This window comes from Talpa occidentalis, unplaced genomic scaffold, assembly GCF_014898055.3.
Source record: "Talpa occidentalis isolate TD23 unplaced genomic scaffold, MPIMG_talOcc4v2.1 talOcc4.3, whole genome shotgun sequence".
In the NCBI taxonomy this organism is placed as follows: Eukaryota; Metazoa; Chordata; class Mammalia; order Eulipotyphla; family Talpidae; genus Talpa; species Talpa occidentalis.
The window spans coordinates 36,330,417-36,348,589 of NW_023603184.1; the positions used below are offsets into that span (position 1 = coordinate 36,330,417).

The 18,173-nt window shown below is 42.6% G+C and overlaps 2 protein-coding genes across 2 annotated transcripts in view; both read right to left on the minus strand.

The window, feature by feature from the left end:
- Positions 1-2,144: 2,144 nt before the first annotated feature.
- Positions 2,145-14,816, minus strand: LOC119255571 (E3 ubiquitin-protein ligase TRIM34-like). The gene is made up of 7 exons (XM_037522825.2): positions 14,391-14,816; positions 12,714-12,809; positions 11,869-12,099; positions 6,105-6,127; positions 3,814-3,914; positions 3,493-3,519; positions 2,145-3,235 (listed from the first exon to the last, which is right to left on the minus strand). Exons 1-7 carry the CDS (start codon positions 14,811-14,813, stop codon positions 2,613-2,615), a joined length of 1,524 nt encoding a protein of 507 aa, XP_037378722.1. The 5' UTR covers positions 14,814-14,816; the 3' UTR covers positions 2,145-2,612.
- LOC119255570 (tripartite motif-containing protein 5-like) overlaps positions 14,816-18,173 on the minus strand; it is a 37,277-nt gene continuing 33,919 nt past the window's right edge. Inside the window, exon 5 of the mRNA XM_054699482.1 lies at positions 14,816-14,884. Coding sequence (XP_054555457.1) covers positions 14,858-14,884 — 27 coding nt within the window. The 3' untranslated portion in view covers positions 14,816-14,857. The remainder of the gene's footprint in view (positions 14,885-18,173) is intronic.

An 18,173-nucleotide genomic window follows, 5' to 3' on the forward strand; every position in this document is an offset into this window, starting at 1 on the left:
AGCAACTACAAACCAGAGACACACCAGGGAGAGGCGGGGAAGAGGAGGAAGTAGGATCAAAACAAGGGGGGTGGGAATCCTGTGGGGACTATAACCAAGAAGAAAATGCGAACATTGTGCAAAATTGAAAAAATGACGTAAAAAATGTATTAAAAAAATGAAGAAAATTAACACAGCTTTTAAGTATGTTATTCCAGGGCCTCCCCGGTGGCGCAGCGGTTGAGTGCTGGATTGCGAAGCTGCCTGCAGCCTCTGCAGCACCGGTTCGATCCCCTGCTGCTCCCTGGCCACCAGAGGAGGGTCCCACATGGCACGCAGACCTCTTCTGCCGCCCGCTGCTCCCCTCAGCAGTGTACTCCGGTCCTTCTGCCTGCTCTGCTCCCCGCTCTGGCTCTGGTGAATTCTCTCACCAACCCGCGCTTCTGACTGTACCCAGTGCGTGTATAAATAAAGATAAATCTTTAAAAAAAAAAAAAAAACCAAAACCACAATGGAATACAACTCAGCTATTAAAAAGATGAAATAATGCCTTTAAAAAAAAAAAAGTAATTTATTCCAGGATAAACTGCTGGTATATGGAGTGACAAGACTTGAATTTAAATGCTGTGAACACTACTTCCTCTCTTAGCACCTATCATTTATGACATTTTCTATTTAATACCTTCATTTTCTAAGTCAGTGGCAGAGAAAATGAGATCCCAAATTGCTGGGAGCCCACCACAGCAGCCTGGGTGTCAGGGGTTTCTAGAGGATGGGAGGGCGTTGGCACAATTGTGGGTTGAGGGGGAGGGAGAAGGAATGAGGAGAGTCTGACACAGGATCAGATGCAGGCATCATCCTGCTGAGGGTCTCAGAGGCCCTTTATACATTTTAAGCAAAGCAGGAATGTATTAGCATATGCATTAGGGCAGGAAGATAACAATCACATCTTTCCCAAGAACAGCCAAGGGTTTATTTGTCCTCCTGCAGAGGTCGTGACCTTTATTATTTTTTGATTTAAAGGAGGCACTTTTGCTAAACAAAAGTGTTCTTAGAATAGTCATTTATCTTTTATTACTAGCAAAAAGCTTATGTGACTGCAACTAACATTTCTATGTTTACCATAGTAAAGGATTAACTAGCACAGGAAGTTATCTGGGGGAAGGAAGATGCATTGACTCTTCCCTAGACCCAAGCTCTCAAGTAAGGGAGGCATTTTCCTAATCTCACAGAAGAGTTTTTTTACCTATTACACCTCAACTTATCTAGTCAGCCTAGTTTTCATATCTAACTAAGATCAAGGGAAAATTTCTTTTTCTGTGAGATTGCTGATTGTTGTTTGTAGCTGTAAGCAACTACAAATAGTTCATCAGAGTCAGGGCCAAAGATGGTTAGAGCTTTTGGTTTTCAATAATGGTTAATATGTAACATATCAGTAGTTGTAACATTGACAACTTCGGAGTGCATTATTTGTGCTGCCATGATTATTAGCTCAACCAGTCACAAATTGCTGTTGACTTATTCTTGAATGCACACTCTAACAGCCACCATACTCACTGTCACCTCCAGGGGAATTAGCCCAAAACAAACAGGAAGAATTTAGCAGGAGCCCGCTATGGCACCTCCTGGCTTATTAGGAATTTTCTTACACTTGGAGCATGTCTCGGGCCTGCCACCCAACTGCTATCTTTAACTTTATTTTTTTATTAAAAAAAGATTTATTTATTTATTTTTTATACATACAAGCACTGGGTACAGTGAGAAGCAAGGGAGGGTAAGAGAATTCACCAGAGCCAGAGCAGAGAGCAGAAGTACACTACTGAGGGGAGCAGCGGGAGGCAGGAGGTCTGCATGCCATGTGGGGCCCTCTCCTGGTGCTGCAGAGGCTGCTGAGGGCAGCTTCACAACCCAGCACAGAACCAGCCAGCACTGAACCTCTGTGCCACAGGGAGGCCCTATCTTTAAAGTAAGAGAATTTCCTTCTCCATTTAGCCCTTGCCACAAAAGACCACATATCCATATTAAAGACTTGGCAGAGAGATATCTACAGCCTTTTGTTCCCAGTTTTTTCACTTGTTAATGTACGGCCAAATGTTGAATTGCTGCCTTTTGGCAGAGAGTTACTAATTTTATTAAAAATGTAATATTTATATCACACTGTGCCATTTGCCATCAAATTGTTTATTCAGTAACTGATCAAACAGCATGTACAGTTTTACTTTTAAATGTGTATTTTAACAATGGTAGAAACTAGCCATAAACAAATGAGGAGAAACAAGCAGGAGTCAGCTAACAAGATTCCTGACTTTTAGGAACCTGCCCCATGCCTGGACCTTTGTCTACGACAAGAGTAGCACGGCTCCCAGTACCAAATATTTGACAGAGGTCAGGAGGCCTCATTTTTCCTCGGGAGAATAGAAATTGATAAATTAAGAGCCTCTCCTAGTGTGCATGATATTTAGGAAAAATCTAACATAGGGCAAGTGATACACCCTGTTGATAAATAAAGGATGTCAAAATGCAAAAGAATGGAGACAGCAAGGAAGGTGGCAGAATGTTGGAAATAAGCTCAGTGCCTTAGATGCCCCCAAGGCAAAAGGCACTCCAGGGAAGTGCATGAGGATCAAGAAGGCTCAAGGGCCTGGTTTGCAAATAGTCATGGGCAATGTACATTTCAGAGGATTCAAATATGGACAAACTTTCTCAGGAAAGCCACACTTGGAGAATTCATAGATGTGTGATCCGTGGTTTGTGACGTTGTAAAATGAGACAGTGCCCGCCTCACAATCAAGGAAAATCCCAACACGACTGGGAGGGACCTTCATGGAAAGAGACAACATCTTGGGTGTCTGGGAGTGAGTCTCCTCATCAAAAGCGTGATACTCTGATTGATTCTGTAACCCTATAGCCCAAATGCAAAATCTAGGCTGTAATCCAGCATAAATATTTTGGTTATTAGGGGGGTTATTTACATTTCTTTGACAATGGTTTTCCCCACACACCCCCAGGATCCAGGAACTTTTGTTGGATACATCTACCTCCCAGTAATGTTTCCCATTCTTGAAAAATGGTGATCCCAGGACAGAGTAATCTCCATAATAGTAATTCGGATATTTTATAACACCAGAAAAATCTCCATAACAGTAATTCGGATATGTTTTAACTGGAGTATTGTCCCACAAAGAATTCACTTCTCTCTTATTTGCAGAAATCCGAACGCTGCGTCCATTGCTGGTCTGATTCAAGGTGACATCAACTGAGAAAAATTAAAGTTTTGGGTGAGGGACATGAAGTATCTTTATACATGACATTGTGAGAAGAATCATGAGAATAACTTAGCAGGAAATGGAAAGAATTTTGGTTTTAGGGAGAAATAAAACACTGCAGACTCACTCTGTGTATTAGAATGAGAAATAGTAGTTTTAAAATATGAGCTTTACTAGAAATCAAAAACTTCAGAAAGATGAAGTAAATAGAATGGAGAAGTTTGATGACACGAAGATTTATCCTTACCCCAGTAGCATCGCACACTCGCCAGGTCTGAAATGATTAAAAAAAAAAAAAACTAAACTGGTAAATCTAAGCAAAGACCACAGCATGAACTCCATCTCCTCTCCAGATTAAGGGAAGTTGCTGGAATTATGGCAGGGAGTAAACTAGTAAATAAGGGTAGTGCTGACTCCTGGCCGATCCCCACTCAACAGGACATTTCCTCAGCCACGGTCTCCAGTGCCCCCAGCATCACTGTCCATACCTAAAAGCTGCGTTTCTTCCTCATTTGGTCCCTGCCATTGCAACACCCCACAGTTGCCCACCCGGGTGACCAAGCCTCACCGGTAAGCCCTCGCAGCATCGCTCTCAGTTCCGGAGCTTGGAACACACGTCTTGGTTGTTCGGGAAAAGTTTTTGGCTTCTTCAGAGTGAAATTCCAACACCTAGAATGAGAAAAATAGATCCCCACACCTCTAACATGTTGCCCTGTCAAAACTACTGACTTCTTATCTCTTTACTCCAAGGAATGCACTTGAAGTCTTACCTGGAAACTATGAGAAAAAAAGAGTAAATGCTGACCTCAGAGTCAGGAAAAAAATGGGCTGATGTCTACCTCTGTGCGTCTCTGGGTACAACTTGACCTCTAAAGAGCAGTTGCTTCCTTACAAAGTTAAATCATTAATATGTCTCCATCTACTTGCTACAAACCATATGAAAATATGTGTAATAATAGATTTGACAAAATAAAACTTTATTACCTTAAAAAAATAATGTGTGGAAAAGTCACCATATGCATTTGGGATCCAGAGAAAAACAGAAAGGAAGCCTCCAGAAATTGGCTCCTGGGTGTCTGAGATACATCAAGTTTGGGAACACTCCCTGGAGACAACCAAGATTTCAAACTCTACTCCCCACTAGGGAGGCCCTCAGAATAACATTTAATAATCAGTCTCCCTGAGAATAATTGCAAACACTTGGGAAATACATGATGATCTCCAGCCGAACAGTGGTCTGGATATTGTGTGTTCAGAAAGAGGCTGATGCTGCCAGGTAGATATGAATTTAAAGTAAGATGCTGCCTCTTGATACCTGGGGCCAGAGTGTGTGAGGAGATGAATCACTTTCTTACAGCAGGACCCAAATATCCCACGAGATGGTCTATGAAATTTAGATATAAAAGTATGTTGCTAATTCTGGGTGCTTTGCAGAAAAAGAAGATCTGGGCTTCCCCCTATGACAGTCAAGCACATGAGATATGAAAGAACCCTAGATAGAAGCACACAGAGTTAATAAAATTGATGAGGTCATAGAGGTCTGTGACCACAGATAACGTAAAGTCTTGATTTTTTTTTTTTTTTTAGTTATTTTTTTCTTATATCATTGTAGTTCCCAAGGTTCTGCCACCCCCGTGTCACTTGTGAACCATCACCATATCCCCTTCTCCTTGTCCCTCCTGTTTTGACCTCCTTCCTTCCCCCTGCTTTGCTATATGCCTCAGAGCTATGGTCAGCTTGCTAGTTTTGACTTTTTCTCCACTTTTCATTTGGTTTCTCTACATTCCACATATAAGTGAGATCATTGGTATTTATCTTTTTCCTGATGACTGATTTTGGCTAGCATAATCCTTTTCCTGCTCCATCTATATTGCTGCAAATAGTTTGTCTGTTTTGATCACTGAATAATAGTCCATTGTATATACCACAACTTTTTTTTTAAGATTTATTTATTTATTTATACAAAGCTGGGTAAGTTAGAGGTGTGGGAGGGTGAGAAAATTCACCAAGGCAGAGAGCAGAACAGGCAGATGGACGAAACACACTGCTTAGGGGAGCAGCAGGCGTGTCAGGAGAGGTCTGCGTGCCATGTGGGACCTTCGCCCGGTGGTCGGGGATCGAACCGGTGCTGCAGAGGCTGCGGGCAGCTTCGCAGCACAGCACTTAACTGCTGCACCACCAGGGAGGCCCTATACCACAACTTTTTGATCCATTCTTCTATTTTGGGGTATTTGGGTTGTTTCTATATCCTGGCTATGATAAATAGTGTGCAATAAACACAGGAGTGTATTTTTCCTTTCAAATTAGTGTTTTTGTGTTCTTTGGGTAGATTCCTAGGAGTGGGATCACTGGATCAGATGGAGATATGTTTTCAGTGTTCTAAGGAAGCTCCACACAGCTTTCCATATTGGCTACACCAGTTTACAATCCCCCAGCGGTGTAAGATTGTCCCTTTGTCTCCACATCCTGTCCAGCATTTGTCATTTCCTTTTTTTTTTCTCTGGTGCATGCCATTCACACTAGAGTGAGGTGGTATCTCATTGTGGTTTTGATTTGGATTTCCCTGGTAACTAGTGATGCTGAACATTTTTACATGTGCCCACTGGCCATTTGTCAAATGCTTTATCTTCAAAGCTACTACTGACCCAAACTTGTCAGCTTCCTTCCATTCCCATTCCTTTCCATAGCATCTGGTCCATTCGCAACCCATTTTTTATAAACAGAAATTTAAGACAAAAGTACACCCATATTTCCCTGCCCACAATGATGCTTCACTGTTAGTGAAGACCAGAGTACTCTAAAAAGCATTAAACATCTCTCCACAGCACAAAAAGACCATCGCTGGCCTCCCACACATACCTTTGTATGATGTCAGGCACTTCCTAGGAGAAAAATAAAAAATAAATCAATTAATTAAAAAAAAATCATGAGTCAAGAAGTAATAGGCTCTCCCCACTTATAAGGCCTCATCACATCTCCTCAGCCCCCTGATTAGATGGGGTAGAGTTGGTCCCATTGTCAGAGACAAATGCAGAGACAAGACCTAGGTCAGATATTCCAGAACTCATGTGATGCTGTCAGGTTTCTCAAGAGGTAGAAACAGTTTTGACTCTTGTGGAAGTCAACTATGTATCTGGAGATGAGAGACATACTTGTAAGGAAAACTGGAAACCCATAATTTTATTCCCCAGATGCAGACTCCCTCTGAGATGATTGAATAATTAATGGGTCTTTTGTGTATTCAGCAGAAATGGAATGTGTATGCTACCATTTGTCAAGCTTTATGCTAGGCTTTGGGGAATTTAAAAAATTATAATATTCTTCAATAAGTTTGCATGACTTTTATGAGGTGCACACAGACACAATTAATGTAAGTACTTTTCCTGTCTCTCTCTCCTCACATTAAACTCTTTACAAGTGACTTCATGCAGTCCCTTGAATTTTACACGTACCTATTGGCAGCTAATTGACTATTTTTACTCAGTTTTTTCTCTAATCTGCAGATTAATATTTTCATTAGAAAAGTAACAGTAACCAGTAATTTAGAATGTCTCATCAGTACCTTCACCAAGCTGTTAAATCAATGCAATTTAAGGAAAAAAAAAAAAAAAAAAAAGCACACAAACACATTCCAAGGGTAAACAGCAAAAAAAATTGCAAAAACAGTTGAAAATAAGTTGGACTGAATGAAACTAAAAACGAAACAATACTAATATATGGAATACAGTTAAAGCAATACATTTATATTATTAAACACTAAACCAGAAAACATGTTTTCTAAATTTCCATTTTAAGAAAGTAGAAAAGGAACAGTAAGCTAACCACATACAACACACACTATAATTATGTAGAGATCAGAAACAAATGATTAAACATAAAAGAAATCAACGAAATATAAAAGTTTGCTCTATAAAAATATCAATAAAATCGACTAGACAGAAACTAAGAAAAAAGGGAAAAAGAGAATCACCACTATAAAAATAAAACAGGGTGGAAGAGAGCCAGCACTCTAGTGATTTTTTTTTTTAATGTTGTGGTCTGCAGAGAATTTCAATCTGCAAGTTCTCTCTCTCCCTTCTTCTTTACTTCTCACATTATCCTTTAAATGTCTATATTTATTTTTGCACAATATAGGATCTCTGTCCTCAGGTGTGGTCACCTTAGTTTTCAACCACCAAAGTGCCTACAGCTTTCCACCCTCTCCACATGGGGATACCTCCCCAATCCCTTCTCTACCCTGACCCCCAACCCTAGCATCCCCCCCCCCACACACACACAGGGTCTCGGAAAGACTGCAGTGACTTTCTGAAGGAACACATCCAAGACAAACTCAGAGAGCTTCAGAGTCCTGCATCTCATCCACCACCAGGAGAGAACCCAGGAGAGAAACTGGGCCTTGGCATACAGTTTGAAAATGCAGGAGGGTGAAAATAAAAGGGAATAGCGGCATCACATTCCCAGACTTCAAACTATACTACAAAGCCATAATCATCAAAACTGCATGGTATTGGACCCAGAATAGACTCACAGACCTATGGAACCAAATAGAAAATCTAGATATAAGCCCACAGATTTATGGTCAACTAATCTTTGACAAAGGAGCAAAGAATATGGACTGGAGCAAAGAAAGTTTATTCAAGAAATGGTGCTGGGAAAACTGGGTGGCTATGTGCAAAAGAATGAAGCTTGACTACTACCTCACATCATACACAAAAACCAAGTCAAAATGGATCAAAGAAGTAGACATAAGACCTGAAACCATAAAATACATAGAAGGAAATATAGGCGAAACACTACGGGATATGCACATCAAAGACATCTTTACAGACACATCACCCAAAGCAGTGATAGTGAAGGCAAAGATAAACAGCTGGGACTACATCAAATTAAAGAGCTTCTGCACAGCAAAAGAGACAATAATAAAAACAAAGAGAAACCTCACCGACTGGGAGAACATTTTTGCACACAACACTAATGATAAAGGACTGATCACAAAAATCTGCAAAGAGCTGATGAGACTCAACACAAACAAAGAAAATAATCCTGTCAAAAAATGGGCAGAAGAGCTAAAAAGAAACTTCTCTGAAGAGGAAATGCAAATGGCCAATAGGCATATAAAAAAATGTTCAACATCACTTGTAATCAGGGAAATGCAAATCAAAACTACCATGAGATACCATCTTACACCAGTGAGAATGGCACATATTAAAAAAGCTAGCAACAACAAATGTTGGCGAGGATGTGGAGAAAAAGGAAATCTCCTGCACTGTTGGTGGGAGTGCAAACTGGTCCAACCACTATGGAGAGCTGTGTGGAGATTTCTGGACCTACTAAACATAGAGCTTCCATATGATCCAGCAATTCCACTCCTAGGTATTTGCCCAAAGGACACAGAGCAATTCCAAAGAGCACCTGCACCCCTATGTTTATAGCAGCACTGTTTACAATAGCTAAGCTTTGGAAACAACCCAAATGCCCAAAAATAGATGACTGGATCAAGAAGATGTGGTACATATACACCATGGAATATTACTCAGCATGCAAAAAAGATAAACACATGCAATTTGCAGCAACATGGATGGCGCTGGAAGGGATCATGCTCAGCGAAATAAGCCAGAAAGAAAAAGAAAAATACAAGATGGTCTCACTCATAGCAGGAATCTAGAAAACTAAAATAAGGGAACAGGAAAAAGAATAACTGTAAGAAAGTGAAAATCAAAATCAACAAAAAACTATGAACCAGAGACACTCTATGGGGGTGGGATGTGGGGAGGGGAGGGATTGGGGTCAAAATAAGGGGGTTGCAATTGTAGGGGAATATAAAAATAAAATTTATTTAAAAAAATAAAAAATAAAAATAAATAAAGAACTAGACATAAGACCTGAAACTAAAAAATACATAGAAGAAAATGTAGGTGAAACACTACATCACATGCACCTCAAAGACATCTTTACAGACACATCACCCAAAGCAGTGATAGTGAAGGCAAAGATAAACAGCTGGGACTACATCAAATTAAAGAGCTTCTGCACAGCAAAAGAGACAATAACAAAAACAAAGAGAAACCCCACCGACTGGGAGAACATTTTTGCACCCAACACTAATGATAAAGGACTGATCACAAAAATCTACAAAGAGCTGATGAGACTCAACAAAAACAAAGAAAATTATCCTGCCAAAAAATGGGCAGAAGAGCTAAAAAGAAACTTCTCTGAAGAGGAAATGCAAATGGCCAAAAGGCATATGAAAAAATGTTCAACATCACTTGTAATCAGGAAAATGCAAGTCAAAACTACAATGCGATACCATCTTACACCAGTGAGAATGGCACATATCAAAAAAACTAGCAACAAATGTTGGAGAGTTTGTGGAGAAAAAGAAGCTCTCCTGCATTGCTGGTGGGAGTTCAAACTGGTCCAACCACTATGGGGAGCTGTGTGTAGATTTCGTGACCTACTAAAGATAGAGCTTCCATATGATCTAGCAATTCCACTCCTAGGTATTTACTCAAATGACACAGAAACATTAATTCCAAAGGGCACCTGTACCCCTATGTTTATAGCAGCACTGTTTACAATAGCTAAGCTATGGAAACAACCCAAATGCCCAAAAATAGATGACTGGATCAAGAAGATGTGGTACATATACGCAATGGAATATTACTCAGCAATCAAAAAAAGATAAACACACGCAGTTTGCAGCAGCATGGATGGAGCTAGAAGGGATCGTGCTCAGCAAAATAAGTCAGAATGAAAAACAAAATTCTGGATGGTCTCACTCATAGCAGGAATTTAGAAAACCTAAACAAGGGACCAGGAAAAAGACTAATTAATACAAAGTAAAAATCAAAATCAACATGGAACTCTAAACCAGAGACACACTAGGGCGGGTCGGGGAGGGAAGGGGAGAGGAAGAACTAGGGTCAAAATAAGGGCGCAGGGAGGAATTGTATGGGGAATATAACCAAAATGAAAATGCATACATTGAGCGAAAATGAAAAATGATGTAAGAATTATATAAAATAAAATATTAATTTAAAAAAAACAGGAAGGTTGCCAGTCCTGCTTCTGGATGGTCTACCCCTTTTTTTTGTGGGGGGTGTCCTACTTCAGATTGCTACTGTTGTTGCTTAGGAGGCTTTTAGCTGCCTCCCTCCTACACCTGCTGTTCTCTTTTGCCTCCCAGCACTTTGGCAAACCAATTAAAACCTTTTCAGCACACCATTTGGGTTGCTTTGCCTTTATGGACCAGGTAACCGAGAACCCCTAGAATAGACAACATGGGTTATTCTTCTTTTCAGTTTTGAGTCCCTGTGAAAAACCTTAGTTTTGCTTGGTATCAAGGAGACATTACAGTGAATATTGTAGGACTTGAAGGGATGATAAAGAATTATTATGAGTATCTTTGCATCTACAAAGCACACAAATTAGACAAACTCCTATGAAGACACACATTGCCAAAAACGGACTCAAAAATTATTAAAAAATTAAAACAAATAAATTATATATATATTTAGTTACATACATATATAATTATATATACACATATATGTACCCTTTCACACAAAAAGGGCCAGAATGAGACATCATTTTGTGAATTCCACTGATTAAAAATAAATACCAGGCCTTCAATAATTCTTCTCAGAAAATAGAAAAACAAGGGGGAAAAATCTCTACTCATTCTATGAGGGGGAAAAAATGCTTGTTAAGACTCTGAAGTGCATCCGTTCCTCTGGACTAAGCTTCATTCGATTTAACTAATAAATGCGTAACAGAAGCACACAATAACAGAGGGATATCCAATACACCTGAATAAAATGCATCTTCATTCCAAGCTCACACAATTGCACTGTACTTGATACATTAATAAAAACGAGGTTTTCCCCTTGTTATTTATGCATTCAATTATTCCTATAAATGCAGGAAGCACACTGCAGAGCAGAAGCACCTTAGTGTCACACCAAAAAGAGCACAGCAATACAGAAGGGGAGGGAAATCTGCCCGCATGGTTCTCATGTCTCAGATGCTGGGGCTTCTTTTGAGATCTTACTGTAACAGGGTGGTCCCCAGGAAAGAGGGAGGTTCCAAGTTCCCTGCCCCACCCAAAGGAGGGTGGAGCTGAAGAGAAGAGAAGGAAGGAAGCAGGATGGAGCCAGAAGGAGCCCTGGAGGAGGCACATGGACCAGAGAACACGTGAGGAAACTGCACTTGCCTTTTGGTCGTGGACTGGGTGACAGAGATATGGGTGAGAGACCCGTGGGGAGGAGACAGTGGCAGCTTTTACCTTGATTTTGGTTTTGTTCTTTTCCTTCCAGACTTGTCTGGTGGTTTGATCCTTTTCTGTGGGTTCCCACTGAAAGGTGCTTTGGACTTGTGCCAGGCTTTGGGGCCTTGCTCTGGGCCTATCCTATTTGGGGGGGCTTTTACCCACATGGGGATGGGTAACTGTGGGTGCTTGACTTGAAAACTATATTCTCTGTCTTTCCTGTATTGTTTGCTAATTGTATTAAAATTCCTTTTCATTAGTCTCCTGTTTAGTGTTGATGCAGCAGATGGCAAACCTATTTAGAGCAGGCAGGTTTGCGGGGTCTGGGCTGCCCCTCTCCCTGCCCTGTAACATTACCTGCAGCATGTCTATGTCTGATGCTTCCAATCGATGCTCCAGATCTGAGATGAGAACGTCTATCAACTGGCTCTGCTGAACGAGCTCACTCTCATCCTCTGCCAGTTTATGGAGAATGACTTCTTTCTCCTTATTCAGGTTTTGTAGCTCCTTCTGCTCCGCCGAGTCCAGGAGACCTCTCAGTTCTGCAAACTCTGCCTGGACACCTTGTCTCTCACTTTGTATTTGACTCTTAGGGAGAAAAGAAAGGCGGTACTCAACCCATCAGGCAGAGACTAGGAACCAGAACCAGCACCACTGTAAATGGAAAGTTCTCACAGCAAAGTGAGACAGAGCAAGAGAACAATTCTTTTTTTTTTTTTTTTAAGAGAACAATTCTTAAAGAGGCTCTTCACATACTACTTCCCCTCTATTATATTCCAAAATAATGACCAAGTTTGCAGCACTGAGTCCAACCCTGAGCCAAACAGAGCAACTGGGTAGGTCTCCACGTTCACACAGCTGGACTACTCCTGACCGCACCACTCACCCTCTGCCCAAGTGGCACACTGGCCCAGAACCAGGAGCCATGGCCGAACGGCTTCCCGCAGGAGAGTCAAAGACTGAAACACATGATGGGAATGGAACAGAGACTGCACTGCCGTCCTGGCCAGTGTCCTCCACATGAACCTTCCCTCCAAAGACCCATCCACCTGTGCCAGGTTCACTTTTCAATCCCCTCCTCCATCAGGGAAATGATGAAAAGGATAATCAAATGACTTTGCGATATGTTAATGATCCGACAACAAAAGGGTAGGAAGTTCCCAGATTTCTGTCTAAATCCCGCAGAAAGAGCCTCCTCCTACCTTCCAGGAAGTTGTCCTTTCTTTGACTTCAGCTTCCAAATGTCCAGATTCCTGCAGCTTTTCCCTCATCTGCTCAAGGGCGACCTGGAGCTTCTCCTGTGAGAGGGGAATCAAGCCAGAGTCAAGCAATGGGCTTTCTCAACATCTGTATACAGGTCATGGAGGAAGTAATCAGATGATCTCTAAACATAAGAGTCACAGAAACTGAAATATCATGAGAACCTTCGACTTAGAGGAAAATCTGAAGTGTGAACGTATTTAGTCTCAGGCAGAAGTCTGAGAGAAGTCACCATCCCTTCCCCAAGATAGGATGATTCTATTTGTCCTAGAGGAGAAATCTGATCCTGCAGCAAAGAAGCAACATCTCAATCTACCCAGTCCCTCAGTTACACTTCATGTGCAAAGGGAATGATGGATTTTCATGGGGACTAGCACCCCCCTCCCCCATTTAACACATGGTTCAAAACACCTACTTCTGACTCTAAATAAGTCTCTTGTAACCATGCTGAAGGCACAGAAATGTCCTCCACGTTGGAAAGTGAGCCTAGTATTTCTCTTACACCAAAAGGTTTAGATAGGATTTTTCCAAGCTAGAAAATTTCAATTTGTGTCCACTTATAGGTAGAACTAAGGTAAATCAAATTTTTGTGAGTCTCATGAGGAAGTGTTATCTTAAAGAGATGACCTAGAATTAGCAACATCTCTAGAAATAAACTTTAAGATTTTATTTATGCACAGAAGAACTGGGGTGTAGGCCAGAGGTGAAGGGGGTGAGAGCATTCACCAGAAACAGAGTGGGGAGCAGAACAGGAGAATCTGCTGAAATACACTGCTGAGGGGAGCAGTGGGCGAGACAGAAGTCTGCTGTGCCATGTGTGGGTCAGCTCCCGGGTCCATGATCGAACTCAGACCATTGTGATGATAGGGCTGAGACTTAACTCCTACGCCACCAGGGAGGCCTCTAGAAAAACACTTTTCACGGTAAAACCTATCTTAAGCAAGGCAAATATCTAAAGGCAAGGTTGTATCACATGAAATTGTCCCCTCCTGGTCCCAGAGACCTCCTCCTCCCTCCTTGACACCCCAGGCTCCTAACCCATCCTTAACAGAGGTTATAAATACTGGATCTGGGCCTCCCTCATGGCACAGGGGCTAAAGTCTCAGTGCTATCAAGTCATCCCCAGCCACTGAGGCATGAGTTCAATCCCCTGCCAGGGAGGTGACCCACATGGCACAGCAGACCTCTCCTGTCTCACCCACTGCTCCATTCAGCAGTGTATTTCAGTCAATCCGTCTGTTCTGTTCCCCACTCTGTCTCTGGTGAGTCCTCTCCCCCCCACACTACTGGATTGTACCCCAGCTCTTGTGTGCATAAATAAATAAATCTTTAAAAATAAATAAAAACTGGATCTATCCCATTTTATTTCAGTGTTTACAATGATGTAAATTCTCCATGTGTATGTTATTAAAGGTGGTCTTTTTCTCCTTCCAATCTGTCTGATATTAATCTCGTTGCTCATCTAGCCCTAGAACTTAGAGCAGTGGGGGAATCTTCCCCTGTATCATCACCACAGGAAGAAAAGAGATCACAGACCACTGAGCTATGGTGACAAGGCAATGAAGAGATTTCCCATCAACTATATATTCTGCTATTTAAATTGCATTCTGCTCTCCTACCTGGTACTCCTGGACAATCTCCTCAATGAGGAAGGTCTGGTGACCACGGTGCTCCTGAGACCGCTCACAAAGCCAGCAAATGACTTTCCCATCCTGCTTACAGAAGAGCAGGAGTTTCTCTCCATGGCGCACACAGAGCTCTTTCTTCTGCTCCCCCTCTGGGCTCATCTTGACTCCTCTGAGCTGCTCCGCTATGTTGGCCAGATGCCGATTAGGCCGCAGGTGCCCAGGCTCGTAACTGATTCTGCACACAGGGCAGCTGCTCTTCTCTTCCTGGGTTGCTGCGGACTCCTTGTTGTTTGCAGTGATGCAGACTTGGCAGAAGCTGTGGCCACAGTCTAGGCTTAGGGGCTCTTTCAAGAGGTCCAGGCAGATGGGGCAGGTCACCTCTTCCTGGATGTTCACTAAGATGTTTGATGCCATAGCTGTTGCCCCTGCTGCTCACTATCCTGGCTTGAGTCTCTTGTTCACAGATCCCTGTATATTTGAGAAGGCTGTATTGGAACAAATGAGAAAGCCAGGATACAATTCTAATTGTATAGAAAACAAGGATAGATAAGATAAAATATTTAAGGAAAAAAAGAGGAGGGCCTCCCTTGTGATGCAAGGGGTTAAGCACAGCACTATGAAGCTATCTGCATCCATCCACTGCAGCAGAGTTTGAGCTCCGGCCCAAGCACCTACCCACATAGTGCTGACCTCTCCTGTCTCACCCACTGCTCCCCCTCAGCAGTGTATTTCATTAGAGCCTCCTGTTCTGCTCCTCACTCTGTCTTTGGTGAATCCTCTCACCCCTCACCTCTGACCTGTACCCCAGAATTCTTGTATGCATATATAAATAAATTCTTTAATAAAAAAAAAATAAAACGAAGGAGACAAGGAAGTGCATGCAGTTCCTGGACTCCAAGCGACTTGATCCTCATCTCCATGAGGAAAGAATCATCTTGAAGACCAGAGTTAGGCAGAAAAGGAAGACATTTATTATCTAGTTGAATCTGTTATCTGTGGAGTCCGGGAGCCAGCCACCCTTGGCTGAATATCTGTTTTTATGGAATGTGCAGATGGCATTACCCTGGGCCCACAAAGATATTGTTTTATGGTGTGGTGTCATTATTAAAGTTGAAAACTAGACCCCCCCATCCTTGTTCAACAGGCAAATTGGGGAGGCTTGACTGAATAAGGTTGTGGGTGGGGCGACCCTGGGAACTGGGCTGTTAAGCTGAGGATCCAGATGCAGAGTCAGGACACACCCAACACTAGTCACCCAACCAATCAGTGGTGCTTGGAGTAGAAACAGCCTCAGGCCCTCTCATCTGGCCCGCTGTTCCTCTCACTTGTGTGTTTCAATAAAATCTCCTTTTCTGAAGAAAAATACCGGATGGTCTCACTCATAGCAGGAATCTAGAAAACTTAAATCTAAGGGACCAGGAAAAAGAATAACTATAAGAAAGAAAATATCAAAATCAACAAACAACTATGAACCAGAGACACACTATGGGGGGTGGGGGGTGGGGAGGGAAGGGATTGGGGTCAAATAAGGGGGTAGCAATTGTATAGGGAATATAAAAATAAAATTTATTATTAAAAAAAGAAAAAAAAAATCTCCTTTTCTGCTCTCTAGTCTGTCTCTGGTGAAGTCTTTCATCCCCCAGACTCTGGCCCACTCCCCAACTCTTCTCTGCAACATGTGGATCAGCTTATATTAGTCCCTGTTTCAGGCATGGTTTAGAAAGCCAGCTCAAGGCTGGGCAGGTGACCCTAACTGCCTACTAGCCCAACTTACTTCCTCCTTCACTTGGTGATGGGTAAATACAGTTTGCATAATAATGTCATTACAGCCCCCTCCCCCAACCTGGTCCGTGTTTGTTACCTTCCTGTTGCTGAAAACCTAAAGAGCTGGGATGCACTTTCCCTTGTCATAGTATAACAGGGTGGTCCCCAGGAAAGGGGGAGGTTCCAGGTTCCCTGGCCCACCCAAACGAGGGTGGAGCTAAAGAGAAGAGAAGGAAGGAAGCAGGATGGAGCCAGAAGGAGACGTGGAGAAGGCATGTGGAGCCGAGAGACACGTGAAGAAACTGCACTTGCCTTTTGGTCGTGGACTGGGTGACACAGATGTGAGCGAGACACCTGGGGAGGTGACAATGGCAGTTTTTGTCTTGACTTTGATTTTGCTCTTTTCCCTCCAGACTTGTCTGGTTGTTTCTGACCCTTTTCTGTGGGTCCCCACTGGAAGATGCTTTAGACTTGTGGCAGGCTTTGGGGCCTTGCTCTGGGGCAACCCCATTTGGATGGAGTTTTACCCACGAGGGGACGGGTAACTTTGGGTACTTGATTTAGAAACTAGATTCTTTGCCTTTTCTGTATTGTTTCCAAGTTGTATTGAAGTTCCTTCACATTAAAGTCTCATGTTTTGTGCTGATGCTGCAGATGGCAGAACCTATTTACAGCAGGCAGATTTGTGGAGTCTGGGCTGCCCCTCTCCCTGCCCTGTAACAATAGGAGGGTGTTAATGTGAGACCAGATGAAGCATCTATGGGTGCTTAAAGGCCCTGAAATCCAAGCTAGAAAACCCAAGCCCAGCCAATACCCTACTTCCCACTAGCCCAGTCCCATGATAAGCCTCATAAAACCAGGATCCTTGATGCTCTCAACTAGGGAGTGTGGCTCATGGTGGCTACTGCCTGACCTCTTCTAATGTGACCACAATAAATGTTCCTCACTTGAAACCAGTGACTGTTTTTTCAAGATTTATGTACAATGGATTGGAGGAAACCAGACAAAACCCTACAGAACCGGTAACAATTTAACACACTTTACTTGCAGCTTCTATTGCATTGTGAGTGCACAACCTATGGGTATTTTGGGATCCCCCAGAATTCTACTTTCTAAAGGGATCTAGTCATCCCATGATGGAGGCTAAGCATAGAAAAAAGTAGAAAGGAAACCCACAAGATCAGAAACCTGGCTCACAAAGCCAAGAGCTGGAGGTAGGGTTAGAAGGGATTAACTTAGCCATTAACCCAGTATAGGAGCTAAGATCCTTAGGAACCAAAGCCTAGATCACAAAGCACAAGACCTAAGCAGTGAGGGGGTGTCAAGGGAAGAGACTTAAAGGTAAGCATATGGAGATTAGGGTCATAGTAGAAATCTGTCCCCTTTCAAATTCCACATAGTTTATTCCAAGTCAACAACAAACAACCACTCCAGGAAGGAGTGACCCTCCCAGAGAGAAGACTCTATCAGGGCAGTCTCTGCACTGGCTGGGACAGCACTCCTTGTGCCCACCTGTGACTATGCAGGTGCTCCTTTTCACCAACTCTCTCCCTCCGCAGGGCAGTAGCCTTCATGCCAGCCTGTGACCTGTACCTGCCAGGACTTCCCCTCACTGACCTCCCTCAGCAGAGGCAGCTCTCCTCAAAGCTGCCTGACTGCAACCATGCAGGGCTCTGTCTTAGCAAACTTGTCCCTTTTGGGGCAGCACCCTCTTGCTGCATGTGTCTATGTAAGTGTCCTTTATTCTTCTCTCCCTTTTATAATAAACCTGCTTTTTAAATATAACTAACATCACCGTCTCATAGAGTAACTCGCTCGGAAAACTCGCCAGGAGCCTCTGAAAGGGGAGCTCTGGTGACACCTTCCCCAGAGTGAACCCAAGAGCCCCGCCCTCCAAACCCAACAACTGCAAAAACCACATCATGTACAAAAGGCAAAGCAAACCTTCAGTGGAATATCACTTTAATAGAACTAGTGTGCAGAGGGTGAGAAAAGAAAGGATATTTCTAA